This window comes from Bison bison, unplaced genomic scaffold (assembly GCF_000754665.1).
Source record: "Bison bison bison isolate TAMUID 2011002044 unplaced genomic scaffold, Bison_UMD1.0 scf7180017864466, whole genome shotgun sequence".
NCBI classification, from domain to species: Eukaryota; Metazoa; Chordata; class Mammalia; order Artiodactyla; family Bovidae; genus Bison; species Bison bison.
This window is the reverse complement of record NW_011495027.1, coordinates 2,139,802-2,160,227: the sequence shown is the minus strand read 5'-3', so window position 1 is coordinate 2,160,227 and position 20,426 is coordinate 2,139,802. Positions and strand designations below refer to the sequence as shown.

Genomic DNA, 20,426 nt, shown 5'->3' with positions numbered 1-20,426 from the left:
ACTGTGGTGTTGGAGAAGACTCTTGAGAGTCCCTTAGACTGCACGGAGATCCAACCAGTCCATCCTAAATAAAATCAGTCCTGAATATTCATTGGAAGGACTGATGCTGAAGCCGCAACTCCAATACTTTGGTTACCTGATGCGAAGAACTGACTCATTAGAAAAGACCCTGATGCCGGGAAAGATTGAAGGCAGGAGAAGGGGACAACAGAGGATGAGATGGTTGGATGGCATCTCTGACTTAATGGACATGAGTTTGAGTAGGCTGTGGGTGATGGTGAAGGACAGAGAGGCCTGGTATGCTGCAGTCCATGCAGCTGCAGAGTCAGATATGACTGAGAGACTGACTGAACAACAACAACAAAATGAATCAATATTTAAGAGAACATAAAATAGGCAAAACACTTGAATGAAGACAAATCCAAATGGCCATGAAACATATGAAGAAATGTTTAAGCAAAGAGAATGACTAGAAAAGAGAAATAGAATATTTGGAATTATAAATTCAGTGTAAGGGTTTAATAGCTGATTAGACATAGCTAAAAAGAGAATTGGTAAGGTAGATTTGGAAGAAAGAGGTGAACAAATTATCCAGAATGTAGTCTGACAGCAAGATTATGGTTCAACGGGAACTTTTGATACAACTTTTAGAAACAACTTTTTGTTACTGGGTACAGTCACTTTGGAAAACACATGGAAATTATTTAGTAAAGTTGAACATATACATACAATGCTAATTCTAGGTATACTTTTTTGAGATTCTTTTGCACATATGCATTTAGGACTCATGTACAAGAATGTACAAAATAGCATATTTGTAATAGCCCCAAATTGGAAACCAACTGTCTGTCAGCAGAATAGGTAAATAAATCATGATATGATCATACAATAAAATATTATACAACAGTAAAAAGAAATGAAATAGTATTATACATGACAACATTGTTGAATCTTTCAGTTATAATGTCAAGTAAAAGAAAAAAGTTTCAATATGATTATAAATAAAATTCAAAAGAGACAAAACTAAATTATTATTAAGGAATACACATTGAGGTTGTAATAAAACTATAAAAAAAGTAAGAAAATAATTATCTCAAAAAATCAAGTAGGACTTCCCTGGTGGTCACTGGTTTGGAATCCACCAACCAATGCAGGGGACATGCGCTTGATCCCTGGTCTGGGAAGATTCACATTCCACGAGACATCCAAGCCTGTGCACCACAACTACTGAAGCCCACACACCCTAGAGCCAGTGCTCTGCAACAAGAGAAGCTACCACAATAAGAAGACCGTGCACTGTGACTAGAGAGTAACCCCTGCTAACTGCAACTAGAGAAAGCCCGCACACAGTAACCAAGACTCAGCACTGCAAAAAATATATAATTAAAAAAAAATCAGAGCACTCTTTTTATTGGGGAAGGAGGAAGAGTGACCAGAAAGAGGCACACAAGGTTGGAAAGCTCTTTTAAGAAGCATAGTGAAATATACCAGTCAGAGAAAGACAAATACTATATGTTATCATTTATACATGGAATCTAAAAAATAAAACAGATGAATATAAGAATAACAAACAAACAAAACACATTCCCTGAGAAACAGCCATTAAACTTCTAAGAAGATAGTAGGATAAATGCATGTATTTAGAATGCATAAATTTAGAATTTATTTAGAATATATGCATTGTATTTAGAAAAATGTTGCTTATAGCATCATTCATAATAGCAAGAATATTAAATCAAGGTTATATAAACAAATATACCACAAGAGAAGTCTATAATGATGTAGATCTATATTTATTGGCATGACATGTCTGTGACATTTTCTAAAAGAAGAGGATTTAAAAGAGTTTGTATGTGTCCTCATTTTTCAAAAGTTAAAACATATTTATATGAACTAAAAAAAAATTGGAAGAATATACACCAAAATACTAACAGATACTAATAGCTATGGGCTTCCCTTGCTGGTAAAGAAACTGCCTGCAGTGTGGGAGACCTGGGTTCGATCCCTGGGTAGGAAGATCCCCTGGAGAAGGGAAAGGCAACCCACTCCAGTATTCTGGCTTGGAGAATTCCAAGGGGTTGCAAAGAGTCAAACACGACAGAGCAATTTTCACTTTCACTTTACAATAGCTATCTCTGGATGGTGAAACTATTGTTAATCCTTATTTTCTTCTTAATAGTTATTGATGTTTCTAGAACTTTTAAAAATGAGCATACACTAGGCTCTCAGTTAAATTATAGTTAATTTTTTTGATGTGAAGCACCAAGAAATTAATACTATTTAAAAATTACAATTACACAAAATTCATAAGATTAAATATTCTCAGTCAAATACTTTTTTGGGGTTTTGTGAAAGTAGCATAGTTCAGGGACTTGGCCAGTAGCCTAGGGTATAAAATATGATACTACTCATAACTTCATGTAGGGTAATTGCCTACTTCATTAGTTACTTGATCTTGTACTTTTCAGGACTACTGGAATTCCACAATTAACTTTTTTCCCAGGTGTTTTTTCATTTAACCTCTAATTGATACCATAACTGGAAAGCCATATATATAACTGCAGGGATATACCTAGATAAAAAAAATAAGGTAAAGACTCTCACTGATCACATTAAATGTGTGTATGCTCAGTCGTTTCTGATTCTTTTGAGACCCCACGGACTGTAGCCTCAGGCTCCTCTGTCCTTGGGATTTTCCAGGCAAGAATACTAGAGCAGGCTGCCATTTCCTCCTCCAGGGGCCTTTCCAATCCAGGGATAGAACCCGTGTAGCTTGTGTCTCCTGAATTGGCAGGTGATTCTTTATCACTGTGCCACTTGGGAAGCCCATGTTAAATGTACCTAAGGTTAAGCACACACACACACACACACACACACACACAAGAAGAGGCTAAGTTTGGAATATCACTAGGCATAGTATAAACTTAGAATACAGAATGCAATAATTGTTATTATTGAAGATGAAGAAAAATGCAACTAATTAAGAATAAGTGTATTTTGTAGCTGTAAAGAGTGTTGTCATTAATTGAGGGGGTTTCATTTAATTCATAAATTTTTAGTATATTTGGTTTTCCATCACAATTTATTTGCTGTATGCAGCCAGGTAAAAAAAATCCAACTAACTTATTTCAATATATTCTTAGAGTGTAGTACCAGCTTAATTTATATAAGTTTGAGTTTTTAAAAACCTACCACTTTTTGAGAACTAAATTACCAGTAAGTTGGTATGTGTAATCATACAAAAATTTTAATCTTTGAAATCCAAATGTCTCCCAATATTAAAGTTATTTTGCTTTGGCCTGATACTGTTTGCCTGGATAAGATACTTCTGAACTTATAACAATAAGGTTTTATGTAACAATCACTTCCCTTCTCTTCTCCTTTAGCCTTAACTTTATCTGAAATTATAAAAGGTGGTAGACTTTGTGTTGTATTTTGATTTTATTTTTATTTTAGCATAGTATTTAGTCTTTTTTTTTCCCTCCCAACTCATACAACTATTTTTAAAAATCCCCAAATTGAATTGGAGCTTTCCTATGATATTGCCTGTATTTGTAAGGCTAGATTTGCCCAGAGTTTGCCCAGACTTGACTATTAAAATGTACTATAACAACTTCATTCCAGTTTAAATCACCTTCTTCCTGATTCTTGTCAAGAAGTTCTTTCAAAGCATTTTCTAAAACACTAGGATCTGTTCCAGGTTCTTCCTTTGACAGAGTTACACTACGTGGTCTGTGTATTATTCCATCAGGCTCAGCAACACCATTATTAGTCTGCTGTTCATCTAAAGAAACTGCTGCTGATGCTGAATAAATATTTCCTAAATGATCCATTATAGGAAGCAAGTATAATTCTGGTTGAAGAGCCTAAAACATACAGGAAATTTAAAAATTAGTTTATAGTTTAAAAAGCAATAAGTTAAAAAATTAGCATAAATTAAAAATGTCAAATTACACACATATGGAGGAACAAATGATTTGAGTTTCAGTTCTGATTCTTGCTTTGTCCTCACCTAAAAACAAATGAAAAAATAATTGAAGCTTTTGTAGCATTTTCCAGTTACTTTTAACCTGTTTTGCAAAAGTTATATATCTGTGATATAAAAGTCACATCAAACAGTTGGTACTAAAGCTGGTAACTAAGCTAGATTCTAGAAAAGGTTAGAATATATCCTACTTCTGTTCAGTGTACTAAACATAATTGAAACTCTATGTTATTTAACAACAGTAATTATGGCTCTCACTTGCATGGACTTACTATGTGCCAGGCCCTATTCTAAATGCTTTACACTTACATATAAAGCTCAGTTAATCCTCACAGTTCCATGTGATAGGCATACATATTGTCTGTACGAGGCACAGATGAGAATGAGGCAAAGAGAGGTTAAGTATCTTGCCTAAGATTTTAGAAATAGGAAGTTTCCAAGTTGGGAGGCAAAACCAGGTAATCTAGTTCCAAAATCTAACTTTGTAAACTTTACTTCTTAAATGTTAGACCCACAGAGTTAATTTGTTACTTGTTTATTCATTCAACAATTACGGAAGGCATACTGTGTGTCAGGTAGTGTTCTACAGGGGATGGTAAACAATGTGAAATCCCTGCTCTCATGTAGCTTATATTCAACTTGGAGAGCAGATGTTAAAATAAACATGATTTAAGGTAGTGATATGTGTTTTATGAAAATAAAATGGAGTGATGTAATACAGAGTAGTTCAGAGAAAGAATATCTGAAAATTAGGTGGTCAGGGAAGGCCTTTTTAAAAAAAAAATAAAATACAATAATTGAACTGAGAACTGAATTATGAAAAAAAGAAGCAATCTATTTGAAAATCTGGAGAAGTGATTTCCAGGCAGGTACAAAGATGATGAAATAGATGTGAGTTTGGCTTCATGTGAGGACCAAAGGAAGATTTTTGTGGCTAAAATGTAGAACCAAGAAGAAAATACTAGTAGATGAAATCTGAGAGCCAGCCTGTTCCTGAGACTCTTCTTATCTTTTGCATAGCCACTGTAAGACTCCTGGTTACAATTCCTGTCTCTGGTTTCTTAAGGCTCTCATCATGTTATCTTCTGCTCAAAAACTACAAAGTTTCAGGAAAAAAAAAAAAAAAAATCCAAATTCATTAACCTGGCATTCAAGACCTTCAACAACGTACCTTTACAATTGTCTACTATTCCCTCTCACACAATCAATGCTCCAGTAAAAACTGAACCACTCACTTTTCTGTAGTTGCCTGCTTAGCCACTTCCATGCTCATTCTGCTTTCTCTACTCAGAAAGCTTCTCCCACCCAACATTTTTGCAAGATCAAATATTTATCTGTTAAAATCCAAACTGATGACCACTTCTTTCCTAAAGTTATCCATTTCACCTCTCCTCTTTCTGGAAGCAATCTCTTTTTCTTCTAAATACAGAGAATCAGTTCAGTTCAGTTCAGTCACTCAGTCGTGTCCCACTCTTTTTGACCCCATGGACTGCAACATGCCAGACCTCCCTGTCCATCACCAACTCCCAGAGTTTACTCAAACTCATGTCCATTGAGTCAGTGATGCCAACCAACCATCTCATCCTCTGTGGTCCCCTTCTACTTCCACCTTTAATCTTTCCCAGCTTCAGGGTTTTTTCAGATGAGTCACTTCACATCAGGTGACCAAAGTATTGGAGTGTCAGCTGCAGCATCAGTTCCTCCAATGAATATTCAGGACTGATCTGGGGCTTTCATGGTGGCTCAGATGTTAAAGCATCTGCCTGCAATGCGGGAGAGATCCATGTTCGATCCCTGGGTTAGGAAGATCCCCGGATAAGGAAATGACAACCCGCTCCAGTATTCTTGCCTGCAGAATTCCATGGACAGAGGACCCTGGTGAGCTACAGGCATGGGGTCGCAAAGAGTGGGACACAACTGACTGACTTCACTTTCTTTGTCTTTCTTTTTTCCTTTAGGATGGACTGGTTGGACCTCTTTGCATTCCAAGGGACTCTCAAGAATCTTCTCCAACACCGCAGTTCAAAAGCATCAATTCTTTGGCATTCAGCTTTCTTTATGGTCCACTCTCACATCCATATGTGTCTATTGGAAAAACCATAGCTTTGACTAGATGGACCTTTGTTGGCAAAGTAACATCTCTGCTTTTTAATATGCTGTCTAGGTAGGTCATAACTTTTCTTCCAAGGAGCAAGTATCCTTTAATTTCAAGGCTGCAGTCACCATCTGCAGTGATTTTGGAGCCCCCCAAAATAAAGCCTGTCACTGTTTTCACTGTTTCACTATCTATTTGCCATGAAGTGATGGGACCAGATGCCATGATCTTAGTTTTCTGAGTATTGAGTTTTACGCCAACATTTTTACTCTCCTCTTTCACTTTCATCAAGAGGCTGTTTAGTTCCTCTTTGCTTTCACCCATAAGGGTGGTGTCATCTGTATATCTGAGGTTATTGATATTTCTCCCAGCTTGTGATTTCAGTTTGTGCTTCATCCAGCCCAGCATTTCTCATGATGTACTCTGCATATAAGTTAAATAAGCAGGGTGACAATATACAGCCTTGACATACTCCTTTCCCGATTTGGAACCAGTCTGTTGTTCCATGTTCAGTTCTAACTGTTGCTTCCACCTGCATACAGATTTCTCAAGGGGCAAGTCAGGTGGTCTGGTATTCCCATCTCTTTAAGAATTTTCCACACTTTGTTGTGATCTACACAGTCAAAGGCTTTGGCATAGTCAATAAAACAGAAGTAGATGTTTTTGTGGAACTCTCTTGCTTCTAGAGTTTTGCCAAGAGAGCACACTGGTCATAACAAACACCTTCTTCCAACAACATATGAGAAGACTCTACACATGGACATCACCAGATGGCCATAACTGAAATCGGATTTATTATATTCTTTGCAACCAAAGATGGAGAAGCTCTCAATACAGTCAGCAAAAACAAGACTGGGAGCTGACTGTGGCTCAGATCATGAACTCCTTATTGCCAAATTCAGATTGAAATTGAAGAAAGTAGGGAAAACCACTAGACCATTCAAGTATGACCTAAATCAAATCCCTTATAATTATACAGTGGAAGTGAGAAATAGATTCAAGGGATTAGATCTGATAGAGAAGCCTGAAGAATAGCAAGGAGAGATAAGAAAGCCTTCCTCAGTGATCAATGCAAATAGAGGAAAACAAAAGAATGGGAAAGACTAGAGATCTCTTCAAGAAAATTAGAGACACCAAGGGAACATTTCATGCAAAGATGAGCACAATAAAGGACAGAAATGGTATGGACCCAACAGAATCAGAGGATATTAGAAAGAGGTGGCAAGAATACACAGAACTGTACAAAAAAGATCTTCATGACCCAGATAATCACGATTGTGTGATCACTCACCTAGAGGCAGACATCCTGGAATGCAAAGTCAAGTGGGCCTTAGGAAGCATCACTATGAACAAAGCTAGTGAAGGTGATGGAATTCCAGTTGAGCTATTTCAAATCCTAAAAGATGATGCTGTGAAATTGCTGCACTAAATATGCCAGCAAATTTGGAAAACTCAGCAGTGACCACAGGACTGGGAAAGGTCAGTTTCATTCCAATCCCAAAGAAAGGCAATGCCAGAGGACGCTCAGACTACCTCACAATTGCATTCATCTGAGACACTAGCAAAATAATGCTCAAAATTCTCCAAGCCAGGCCTCAATAGCACGTGAACCGTGAACTTCCAGATGTTCAAGCTGGATTTAGAAAAGGCAGAGGAACCAGAGATCAAATTGTCGACATCCGTTGGATCATCGAAATATATAGAATATGCTGTTTTAATTATTTGTGTATTTTGTCTTCCCACTACACTGAATATTCTTTAAGGGAAAAATCTATGTCCAATTCTTTTTATTCTCTCATTTTGTATAGAGAAAAACATCAATAACTATTTGTTGAAAATAATAAATTATTAGAAACAGTTTAGAATTTGATTTTAATTATTGTTAGATCACTTCCAATTTAGGATTCTGTAGTTGATATTTAGTAATTTTAAATATCATGAAAAAGAACAAAAGTAATTCTTTTTCTTCCAAGATTAAGGGAAACTAACTTAATGATCAGTAAATTAATATTCTGTGTATGGAACAGAACTCTATGACAAAATGTTCAAATCTAGTAGATAAGCCCAAGAATTCCAATAGCAAATTCCTCTACAGTACTACTTTGGGGGGATGTTTATTTTTTCCATTATCACTCATTATTTAATTTTTTTCAGTAAACATTTAAATGCCTGTAAGTGCTAAAACCCTTGTTAGGCACTCATAAATAAAATAGTGAATAAGGTCTTTGCTCACAGGGAGCTACAGTCTAGGCAGAGTTAAATGTTAAACAAATAACCACATAAACAAATACATAATAATGATATGTTTAAACTAGAGTAGAATAGGAATAAACTGCATTTTCGAGTTTCAATTCAGTTCAGTCATTCAGTCCTGTCCAACTATTTGCGACCCCACAGACTGCAGCACACCAGACTTCCATGTCCATCACCAACTCCCAGAGCTTGTTCAAACTCACATCCATCACGTTGGTGATGCCATCCAACCATCTCATCCTCTGCCATCCCCTTCTACTGCCTTCAATCTCTTCCCAGCATTAGAGTCTTTTCTAAAGAGTCAGTTTTTCACATCAGGTGGCCAAAGTATTGGAGCTTAAGCTTTATCATCAGTCCTTCCAAATGAATATGCAGGAATGATCTCCTTTAGGATTGACTGGTTTGATCTCCTTGCAGTCCAAGGGACTCTCAAGGGTCTTCTCCAACACCACAGTTCAAAAGCATCAATTCTTTGGCACTCAGCTTTCTTTATGGTCCAACTCTCACATCCATACATGACTACTGGAAAAACCATAGCTTTGACTAGATGGACCTTTGTTGGCAAAGTAATGTCTCTGCTTTTAAATATGCAGTCTAGGTTGGTCATAACTTTTCTTCCAAGGAGCAAGCTTCTTTTAATGCCAAGGCTGCAGACACCATCAGTAGTGATTTTGGTGTCCAAGAAAATAAAGTCCGTCACTGTTTCTGTTGTTTCCCCATCTACTTGACGTGAAGTGATGGACTGGATGCCATGATCTTTATTTTTTGAATGCTGAGTTTTAAGCCAGCTTTTTCACTCTCCTCTTTCACCTTCATCAGAGGCTGTTTAATTCCTCCTTGCTTTCTGCCATAAGGGTGGTGTTATATGTGTATCTGAGATTATTGCTATTTCTCTGGGCAAACTTGATTCCCACTTGTGCTTCATCCAGCCCTGCATTTCACATGAAGTACTTAGCATATAAGTTAAATAAGCAGGGTGACAACATACAGCCTTGACATACTCCTTTCCCAATTTGGAACCAGTTTGTTGTTACATGTCAGGTTCTAACTGTTGCTTCTTGATCTGCATACAGATTTCTCAGGAGGCAGGTTAGGTGGTCTGGTATTCCCATCTCTTTGAGAATTTTCCACATTTTGTTGTGATCCACAACAGTCAAAGGCTTTAGCTAGTTGGTGAAACAGAAGTAGATGTTTTTCTGGAATTCTTTTGCTCTTTCTATTATCCAATGTATGTTGGCAATTTAATCTCGGGTTCCTCTGCCTTTTCTAAATCCTGCTTGAACATCTGGAAGCTCTTGGTTCACGTACTGTTGAGGCCTAGCTTGGAGCATTTTGAGCATTACTTTGCTAATATGTGAGATGAATGCAACTGTGTGGTAGTTTTAACAATTTTTATCATTGCCTTTCTTTGGGATTGGAATGAAAACTGACTTTTTCCAGTCGTGTGACCAGTGCTGAATTTTCCAAATTTGCCGGTATATTGAATGCAGCACTTCAACAGCATCTTTTAGGATTTGAAATAACTCAGCTGAAATTCCATCACCTCCATTAACTTTGTTCGTGGTAATGCTTCTTAAGGCCCACTTGACTTCACACTCCAGTATGTCTCGCGCTGGGCGAGTGATCACACCATCATGGTTATCTGCATCATTAAGATCTTTTTTTGTATATTTTGTGTAATCTTGCCACCCCTTTTTAATATCTTCTGCTTCTGTTAGGTCCATAACATTTCTGTCCTTTATTGAGCCCATCTTTGCATGAAATGTTGCCTTGGTATCTCTAATTTTCTTGAAGAGAGCGCTAGTCTTTCCCATCCTATTGTTTTCCTCTATTTTTTTACATTGATCACTTAGGAGGGCTTTCTTATCTTATCTTATCTTATCCTTGCTATTCTTTGGAACTCTGAATTCAGATGGGTATATCTTTCCTTTTATCCTTTGCTTTCCCTTCTCTTCTCAGCTATTTTTAAGGCCTCCTCAGACAACTCTTACCTTTTTGTATTTTTTTTTCTTGGGGATGGTTTTGATCACCACCTTCTTACAATGTTACAAACCTCTGTCCATAGTTCTTCAGGCACTCTATCAGATCTAATCCCTTTAATCCATTTGTCACTTCCATTGTATAATTGTAAGGGATTTGATTTAGGTCATACCTGAATGGTCTAGTGGTTTTCCCTACTTTCTTCAGTTTCAGTCTGAATTTGGTAATAAGGAGCTCATGATCTGAACCATAGTCAGCTCCAGGTCTTGTTTTTGCTGACTGTATAGAGCTTCTCCATCTTTGGCTGCAAAGAACATAATCAACCTGATTTCGGTATTGACCGTCTAGGGATGTCCATGTGTAGTATCGTCTTCTGTGTTGTTGGAAGAGGGTGTTTGCTATGACTTGTGCGTTCTCTTGGCAAAACTCTGTCAGCCTTTGCCCTGCTTCATTTTGTACTCCAAAGCCAGATTTGCCTGTTACTCTACGTACCTCTTGACTTCCTACTTTTTCACTCTAGTTGCCTATGATGAAAAAGACCTTTTTTTGGGTGTTAGTTCAATAAGGTTTTTAGGTCATCATAGAACCATCCAACTTCAGCTCCTTCAGCATTAGTGGTTGGGGCATAGACTTGGATTGCTGTGATACTGGTTTCCCTTGAAAATGAAAAGAGATCATCCTTTGTTTTTGAGATTGCACCCAAGTACTGCATTTCTGACTCTTGTTGACTGTGAGGCCTATTCCATTTCTTCTAAGGGATTCTTGTCTACTTAAGAGTTTAAATAGGGAAAGTCTTGATTAGAGAAATAAACCTTACATAAATATGAGAAACCAGAAACTTTGAGATCTAATGGTTTGCTGGACTGAGATTTCAGCTAGGAAAACTCTCTATTTAGAAAATCCTGCCCCTGAAGCTACAAATAGGAGTGTTCAATTGAGAATAGCTGATTCCTGCCCCATCAAATACAGTATATTGGAGTCATTCCACATCAAAGAAGGCTAGCTGTGGCCTAACAAATGAGAATCCATTTTTTTCCCTACAAGTGCTCATTTAAAAATCTTCTAATGCTATTAAATTTAAAAATATATGATCACATTTAAAATTTGCCTTTATTTTCTCCCCAGGGAAATTTACACACCAGTTCAGTTGCTCAGTCGTGTCCAACTCTCTGAGACCCTATGAATCGCAGCACGCCAGGAGTTCACCTGTCCATCACCAACTCCCAGAGTTCACTCAGACTCACGTCCATCGAGTCAGTGATGCCATCCAGCCATCTCATCCTCTGTCGTCCCCTTCTCCTCCTGTCCCCAATCCCTCCAAGCATCAGAGTCTTTTCCAATGAGTCATCTCTTCACATAAGGTGGCCAAAGTACTGGAGTTTTAGCTTTAGCATCATTCTTTCCAAAGAAATCCCAGGGCCCCATATTTTAGTGCACAGTAATATACCAGAAAGGCCCATCTTTTCTTGATGATTTGTGTGCTAAATGATATTTCCATTTTGTTATGATTGAGATTACATATTGCATAGTATATTAAGGAGTTGAGTTGATAAGCATTTAAGAAAGAAAATTTGTTAAAGTATGCTTTTCTTTAATCAAAAGGAAAAATTAAGAAAACTTACTACAGCTAGATTATTTCCAATGCATTTGAGAAATAAAAATTTCTCTGTGACAGCTTCTTCACCAAGGAACTCACTGAGACGCTCCCTCAGGTCTTGTAAAGTTAGGTGAGGAGATACTCTGAAATATCATGACATTGCCTTATAATGTAAAATAAAATGGGTTTCAGCTATAATAAAGATTCAAGAGCTTTAGTATTTTATCTCCAGTCCAAATACTAATTTAACATATCATATATAACTTAATATACTGTGTTTCTACATTGCTTGGAACTTTGTAGGCTTGAAGGCTGTAAATTTTTTTTTTACAAAATGGTTAAAAGTCACTTAATCAATAAAATCATTAAAATTTTAAATTATCCAAATGTACAGTTTATAAAAGTCCTTTCTGTACTGAAAAGGACTTATTTTCTTTTCTCATCTACCTTCAGTTTCACTTTTCTCATCTACCTTCAGTTTTTTTATTAAAATAAAACCATGCAATGATATTTATATAATATTATATGTATCTTAAAGAAGGATTTAGCCACAGATATTTATTTTGGAAGTCTGACAGTGTTAGCTAGTGCTTAAGACTTTCTTTGATGATCGAATGTCATCAGACTATACATCTTTGCTTATTGGGAACGCTTCATTCCTCAACATCTAAAATTTAAAGCTCTTGTTCTGAGTTCTTATTTTTCTAGACTTTTAGGGGAATATAATATAATTAACTCATTCAATTAACAAATATATATTGAGTTCCTCTTGTGTCAAATATTGTGTAGGGTTGAGAATAAGGCAATCAACAAAACAAATACTTTCGCCCTTATAGACCTTACAATCTAATGGTGGAAGTGAAAAAATTAACAAAGTAAGAAAAAATTTAATACGTAAGACACTGCTAAGTACTATTTGTTGTTGTTGTTGTTGTTTAGTCGCTCAGTCCTAGCTGATTGTTTGTGACAGCATGGACCACAGACTGCCAGGCTCCTCTGTCCATGGGATTCTCCAGGCAAGAACACTAGAGTGGGTTGCCATTTATTTCTCTAGGGAATCTTTCCAATGCAGGGATCGAACCCATGTCTCCTGCATTGGCAGGCAGATTCTTTATCGCTGAGCTACCAGGGAAGCCCAGTACTATAGAGAAACGTAAAGCAGGTAAGGATGAGTATTCTGATGAGAGAAAATATAAACAAAAAAGTAATACTGGAGAAAAGAATGAAGGAGATAAGATAGCATATGTAAAGGCACAAAGAGCATTTTAGACAAAAGAAACAGCAAGTACAAGAGTTCTGAGGTAGGGCTATGTCTAATGTGTTTCAGAACACAAAGGAAGTTCGTGTGCTTGAAAAAAATGATGGGGAAGATTAGGAAGACTGAGGTGTCCTCAAGAGAAATAACAACAGGCAGTTATAACACATACTATCATGTGTGTTTCTATGCATGTGAAAATATATATATGTTGTGTGTGTGCTCAGTGGCTTCAGTCGTATCCAACTCTTTGCATCCCAGTTGACAACGGCCCATCAGGCTCCTCTGTCCGTGTGATTCTCCAGGCATGAATACTGGAGTGGGTTGCCCTGCCCTCCTGCAGGGGATCTTCCCGACCGAGGAATCAAATCCGCGTGCCTTACGTCTCCTGCATTGGCAGGCGGGTTCTTTACCACTAGCGCCACCTGGGAAGCCCATATATATGTTATATGTGTGTGTGTATATATATATATATATTGTGTTTTTATTTTTAAATAGTTAAGTGAAAAAGTCATTGTAGATATACTGGTTTAACCACTATTCACAGCTCTTCAGTAGGTTTCTAATTTCAGGTAAATACGGTCTTAATTCTCTTTGTGTATAGCCTGGTTACTACACAGATTAGTTATACTCTGTTTTCTAGGTGGCAGTGCTATGGCTAAGTGACAGCTGTTCCTATGGCACTTTTTAACAGTTACATAGTGCTATTTATTGATAGTATTCATTAAGGCAGGGACTGGATCCATCACACGAACAAGATATTTTTCACTTACAATTTTTGAATTTCCACAAAGCATTTTTCTCTGCAGAAAAAAAAGATCTCTTTTTCAGACACATTGTAATGTGACTACAAAATACTTGCCTTATAAAGCCAGCTGAAATGAATTTGTTAACAACTTCTATTGAAATGGTATTTAATTTATAATTCCATGATCCTTCAGGGACATAAAAAACATGAAGTTCCACCAACTGAATAAATTGAGAATAAAGTCAGTTAAAATCATTTTAAAGTGAGAAAAATCAATTAATGTCCTATAGAATTTGAGTTTAATAAACATCATTGAAATAAACAAGGTATATATGTATCCTTCTGAACAAACACATACCAAAAAATAAAACAAAGATCCTGAAATACGCTAAGTTGGCTACTAGGCACTGGAGCACATTTTCCCTTGGAAACAACATCCTAGATGTGGTGCTAGATTTCCTTAACATATATATGACACACAAAACATTTGTGGCTTGCAGTAAGGACACTAGATTGCCAAGATCAGATTTCCTATTACCAACCAATGCCCCTTTCCCTGACCTCTACCTATATAGTTTAATTTGTGTGATTTTGTGGAATTCTTATTCTATATATATATATATATAGTCCTTATTCTATATATATATAGGATCCTTATTTTATATATATGTGTGTGTGTGTGTGTGTGTGTGTGTGTGTGTGTGTATAGTCTCCCTAACACAGCTGTGATGATTGCTAGTTCTAACCTGCTGAAGTGTGAATACAGGGGTTTGGGCAATATTTTTGTTTACCAGAATTTGAGGAAGAACCTATTCCTGACCAGTGATGGAAAAGGAATGGTTGTTTCCACATAGGGCAGGTCTGTAAGCTTAGATTGTGTTTATATGTTGTCTGTGCTTATATGTATTATCATCTTTTCTATTGTTTTACGACCTCAATTAGAATTCATCCACTGAGAAGAATATTTAGATTTCCACAAAACAGTTATAGCAAATAAAGACTTTTACTTCAATGAAAGTTTGCTACTCATCCATATTAAAAGTCAAAGCATTTAAATGATTATATACTACAGTATAATGTATCTGAAAAAATGTTTTTTTAAATTTGAACTGAATATGACCTCACATTAATATTAGTGATTCTTATAGGAAATGAAAATGGCTCTTGAATGAGTAATTTGCCCAAGTTGTTTTTATAGACCAAGCATATTATCTGCATATTCTGATGTCAGAATATTAATTGCAGTTTAATATGTCTGCATAGATTGAATAGTGAAGTTTCCTATATGCTGTATTTTGAATTTCAGGGCATTTAAAAGATTACTCTCAGCAAACGAAGCAACAGACAAAGAATTAATCTCAAAAATATACAAGCAACTACTGCAGCTCAATTCCAGAAAAATAAAAGACCCAATCAAAAAGTGGGCCAAAGAACTAAACAGACATTTCTCCAAAGATGACATACAGATGGCTAACAAACACATGAAAAGATGCTCAACATCACTCATTATCAGAGAAATGCAAATCAAAACCACAATGAGGTATCATTTCACGCCAGTCAGAATGGCTGCTATCCAAAAGTCTACAAGCAATAAATGCTGGAGAGGGTGTGGAGAAAAGGGAACCCTCTTACACTGTTGGTGGGAATGCAAACTAGTACAGCCACTATGGAGAACAGTGTGGAGATTCCTTAAAAAACTGGAAATAGAACTGCCATACGGCCCAGCAATCCCACTGCTGAGCATACGCACTGAGGAAACCAGAACTGAATGAGACACATATACCCCAGTGTTCATCGCAGCACTGTTTTTAATAGCCAGGACATGGAAGCAACCTAGATGTCCATCAGCAGATGAATGGATAAGAAAGCTGTGGTACATATACACAATGGAATATTACTCAGCTGTTAAAAAGAATACATTTGAATCAGTTCTAATGAGGTAGATGAAACTGGAGCCTATTATAGAGAGAGAAGTAAGCCAGAAAGAAAAACACCAATACAGTACACTAACGCATACATATGGAATTTAGAAAGAAGGTAACAATAACCCTGCATGTGAGACAGTAGAAGAGACACAGATGTATTGAACAGTCTTTTGGACTCTGTGGGAGAGGGCGAGGACAAGATGATATGGGAGAATGGCACTGAAACATGTAAAATATCATATGTGAAACGAATCGCCAGTCCAGGTTTGATGCATGATACAGGGTGCTTGGGGCTGGTGCACTGGGATGACCCAAAGGGATGGGATGCGGAGGGAGGCAGGAGGGGGATTCAGGATGGGGAACACATGTATACTCATGGCGGATTCAAGTCAATGTATGGCAAAACCAATACAATATTGTAAAGTAAAATAAATAAATTAATTTAAAAATAAATAAATAAAAGATTACTCTCTGGTTATACCATCCTATTAACAGCTAAAAGCTATACTATGTACTAATACTACAATAGTAAATATTAAAGCTATACTAATAAATACTTATAAAACTTTCAGAAATCTAAAGTAAATATGGCCTTATCATTTATATGAATATATCAATATTTTATAGGAGAAAAATATTTCTTGAACTAAACATTTTATTCCACTTTCATAAACCAAGTAATTACTTCAATATTTTTATAACAATTCATGAATTATAATTCAAAGTGTTTGTATATACTTTCATTCCATAATTGAATGAGGAGGCAACATAAAGAAAAAGTAATTATAATAATAAAACATTTCCTGGCCTTTGAAACATTTTGTGAAGTAAATTAATTTATGGAGAATTTTAATTTATTCATTCATTCAACAAACATACCTACTATGTGGAAGTACTGTTCTAGGCACTGAGTATGTAGTGAGTAAAACAAAGATCCATGCCTGCATGCAGCTGATATTTTAATGAGGTATCAGGACAAGAAGGGTGAAGTGAAGCACTCACCTCAGGTACAAAATTTAAAGTGGCACCAAAGCCTCAATCATCGAGGTAAATAATATTTAAAGATCTATTCAATGCAAACAATTCATGATTAACAAAATATTATAAATTTAAAGATAGAATGGTACTATTATAGCCTGAGTAGAAAAAAACAAAGCGAACTGCTATATACAGGCTTTTAAAAAAATACATTTCTTAATGGCTAACTTTTTCCAGAACATATTTGAAAAAATATTGAAAATTTTGCAAGCCTGTATTAAAACTCAGGACATTACTTTAAGGTTAAACATTCTATTTATATAAAAACTCAACTTTATTGTAATTTTACTTTCCTGGCTTTAATGGAAGTAAACTTATCAATAATATTCTCATTAAAACTATTAACTATTTAAAAATACATTATAGCACAGGAAACTATACTGAATATGTAATAACTTATAAGGGAAAAGAATCTGAAAAAGAATATATATATACACACATGTATAACTGAATTGCTGTGCTGTGGCTTCCCTGATGACTCAGAGGGTAATGAATCTGCCTGCAATGCAGGAGACCTAGGTTCCATCCCTGGGTTCAGAAGATCCCCTGGAGAAAGGAACAGCTAACCACTCCAGTATTCTGGTCTGGAGAATTCCATGGACTGTATAGTACATGGGGTTGAAAAGAGCTGGACACGGCTGAGTGACTTTCACTTTCATACTTAAAACTTACCTGTGGAGTGCTCAGTTGCTGAGTCGTGTCCAACTCTTTGGGACCCCATGGACTGTGTGGCCTGTCAGGGTTCTCTGTCCACAAAATTTCTCAGGCAAGAATACTGGAGTGATTTGCCATCTCCTATTCCAGGGTTTCTTCCTGACCCAGGGATCAAACCTGCATCTCTCGCACTGGCAGGCAGGCCCTTTAACACTGAGCCACCTGGGAAGCCCATCTTAAACTTATACTATATTGTATATCACTATGATTAAAAATTTTTTTAAATAAGTGAAAATAAAAATAACTATTCTACAATAAATAAATATGTAAAGTAAAAATACATTAAAAGATATACAGAGGGATATATATTTTGCCTTTTGCCTCTGGCTCCAAAATGGCTAGGCATAGAATTATTGGATCCTGTTTCTATTTAAAATGTTGATATCTTGTTCATCATTGGTTTTTCCATTAACTTTTCATTTTAGAAATCTTTTATTATTTATTTTAATTACTTAATTTTGGGGGTGCCTTTTTAAGTTTTGCACCAAAGACAACTGACTCCTTTGCCTCAGACTAGTCTCAGCCTTGTGAGGGACACAGACAATAAACATTAAGTATAAAACACTGGTAAGTGATATAGAAAATTAGAAAGTGAACATCCCTGGTCAAAAAGAATAAGTAGAGCAGGGCAAAAAAAAAAAAAAAAGGGAATATAAAAGAGGGAGTAATTTTCAGTTTTAAATGGAATAATCCAAATACACATCTAAGAAAACTAACAGTTCCTTAATGTCAACTGATATCTAGTCCATATTCAAATTTCCCCTATTGTCCAACTGTCCTTAGAATGGTCTTTCAATCTAGAATCCAATCAAGGATAACATATGCATTTGATTGTCGTATCTTTTTTATTTTAATTGAAATAATTTTGTGTTAGTTTCAGGTATACAGCAAAGTGATTCAGCTATTTTCTTTCAGATTAAATTCATCTCACATGCTAGCAAAGTAATGCTCAAAGTTCTCCAAGCCAGGCTTCAACAGTACGTGAATCGTGAACTTCCAGATGTTCAAGCTGGATTTAGAAAAGGCAGAGGAACCAGAGATCAAATTGCCAACATCCGCTGGATCACTGAAAAAGTAAGAGAATTCCAGAAAAACATCTACTTCTGCTTTATTGACTATGCCAAAGCCTTTGACTGTGTGGATCACAACAAAGTGTGGACAATTCTGAAAGAGACTGGAATACCAGACCACCTGACCTGCCTCTTGAGAAATCTGTATGCAGGTCAAGAAGCAACAGTTAGAACTGAACATGGAACAACAGACTGGCTCCAAATCAAGAAAGGTGTACGGTCAAGGCTATATATTGTCACCCTGCTTATTTAACTTATATGCAGAGTACATCATGAGAAATGCTGGGCTGGATGAAGCACAAGCTGAAATCACAAGCTGGGAGAAATATCAATAACCTCAGATATACAGATAACACCACTCTGCCACTCTATGGCAGAAAGCAAAGAAGAACTAAAGAGCCTCTTGATGAAAGTGAAAGAGGAAAGTGAAAAAGTTGGCTTAAAACTCAACATTCAGAAAACAAAGATCATGGCATCTGGTCCCATCACTTCATGGCAAATAGATGGGAAAACAATGGAAGCAGTGGCAGACTTTATTTTTAGGGGCTCCAAAATCTCTGCAGATGGTGACGGCAGCCATGAAATAAAAAGACACTTGCTCCTTGGAAGAAAAGCTATAACCAAACTAGACAGCATATAAAAAAGCAGGGACATTACTTTACCAACAAGGGTCTGTCTAATCAAAGCTGAACTGCAGTGTTGGAGAAGACTCTTGAGAGTCCCTTGGACTGCAAGGAGATCCAACCAGTCCATCCTAAGGAAATCAGTCCTGAATATTCATTGGAAGGACTGATGTTGAAGATGAAACTCCAATATTTTGGCCACCTGATGTGAAGAGCTGACTCATTTAAAAAGATCCTGATGCTGGGAAAGATTGAAGGCAGGAGGAGAAGGGGATGACAGAGGATGAGATGGCTGGATGGCATCACTGACTTGATGGATGTGAGTCTGAGTGAACTCCAGGAGCTGGTGATAGACAGGGAGGTCTGGTATGCTGCAGTCCATGGGGTCGCAAAGAGTTAGACACGACTGAGTGACTGAACTGAACTGAGCATCCAAGAAGTGAAGTTTGGTAAGGCATTAAGTATGACTCCAAGGTGTTTGGCCTCAGATATTAGAAAGATGGATTTGCCATAAACTGAAACGAGTAAGGTCATGGTTAGTACAGGTTTGGGTTGCAGGGAGAAGTATAGTTGTTTCAAACATGTTGAGTTTCTGTTGTCTATTGGTCATCCAAGTGGAGATTTCAAGTAAGCAGTTGACAACATCAGTCTGGAGTTTGGGAAAGAGGGTTGGGATGGGGATATAAATTTGTGAATACGTAGCATAATGTTGGTATTTAAAACTACTAGATTGGATAAAGATCACAATGAGTGTAAACAGAGAAGAGAACAAAAAGCTCACTCCTGAAATTCTCCAGTATCAAGAGATCAGGAAGAACAAAAACACCTAAAAGAGAAGACAGAACAGGGACTTCCTTGGTAGTCTAGTACTAAGACTCTGTTCTACCAATGCAGGGGGCCCGGGTTCGATCTCTAGTCAGGGAAATAGATCCCATATGCTGCAACTGAAGATCCTGCATGCCTAAAGTACAGATCCCATGTGCTGCAACTAAGACTCGATGCAGCCAAATATATAAATATTTTTTAAAAGAAGACTGAGATTAAATATTGCTGTAAAGAGCAATATTGCATAGGAACCTGGAATGTCAGGTCCACGAATCAAGGCAAATTGGAAGTGGTCAAACAAGAGATGGCAAGAGGGAA

At 36.7% G+C, this 20,426-nt stretch overlaps 1 protein-coding gene across 1 annotated transcript in view; it reads right to left on the bottom strand.

The window, feature by feature from the left end:
- The window catches only part of SPATA1 (spermatogenesis associated 1), a 53,729-nt gene that overhangs the window by 29,599 nt on the left and 3,704 nt on the right, over nucleotides 1–20,426 (bottom strand). Inside the window, 4 exon segments of the mRNA XM_010860303.1 lie at nucleotides 3,635–3,866; nucleotides 3,959–4,012; nucleotides 11,936–12,053; nucleotides 14,028–14,134. Coding sequence (XP_010858605.1) covers nucleotides 3,635–3,866; nucleotides 3,959–4,012; nucleotides 11,936–12,053; nucleotides 14,028–14,134 — 511 coding nt within the window.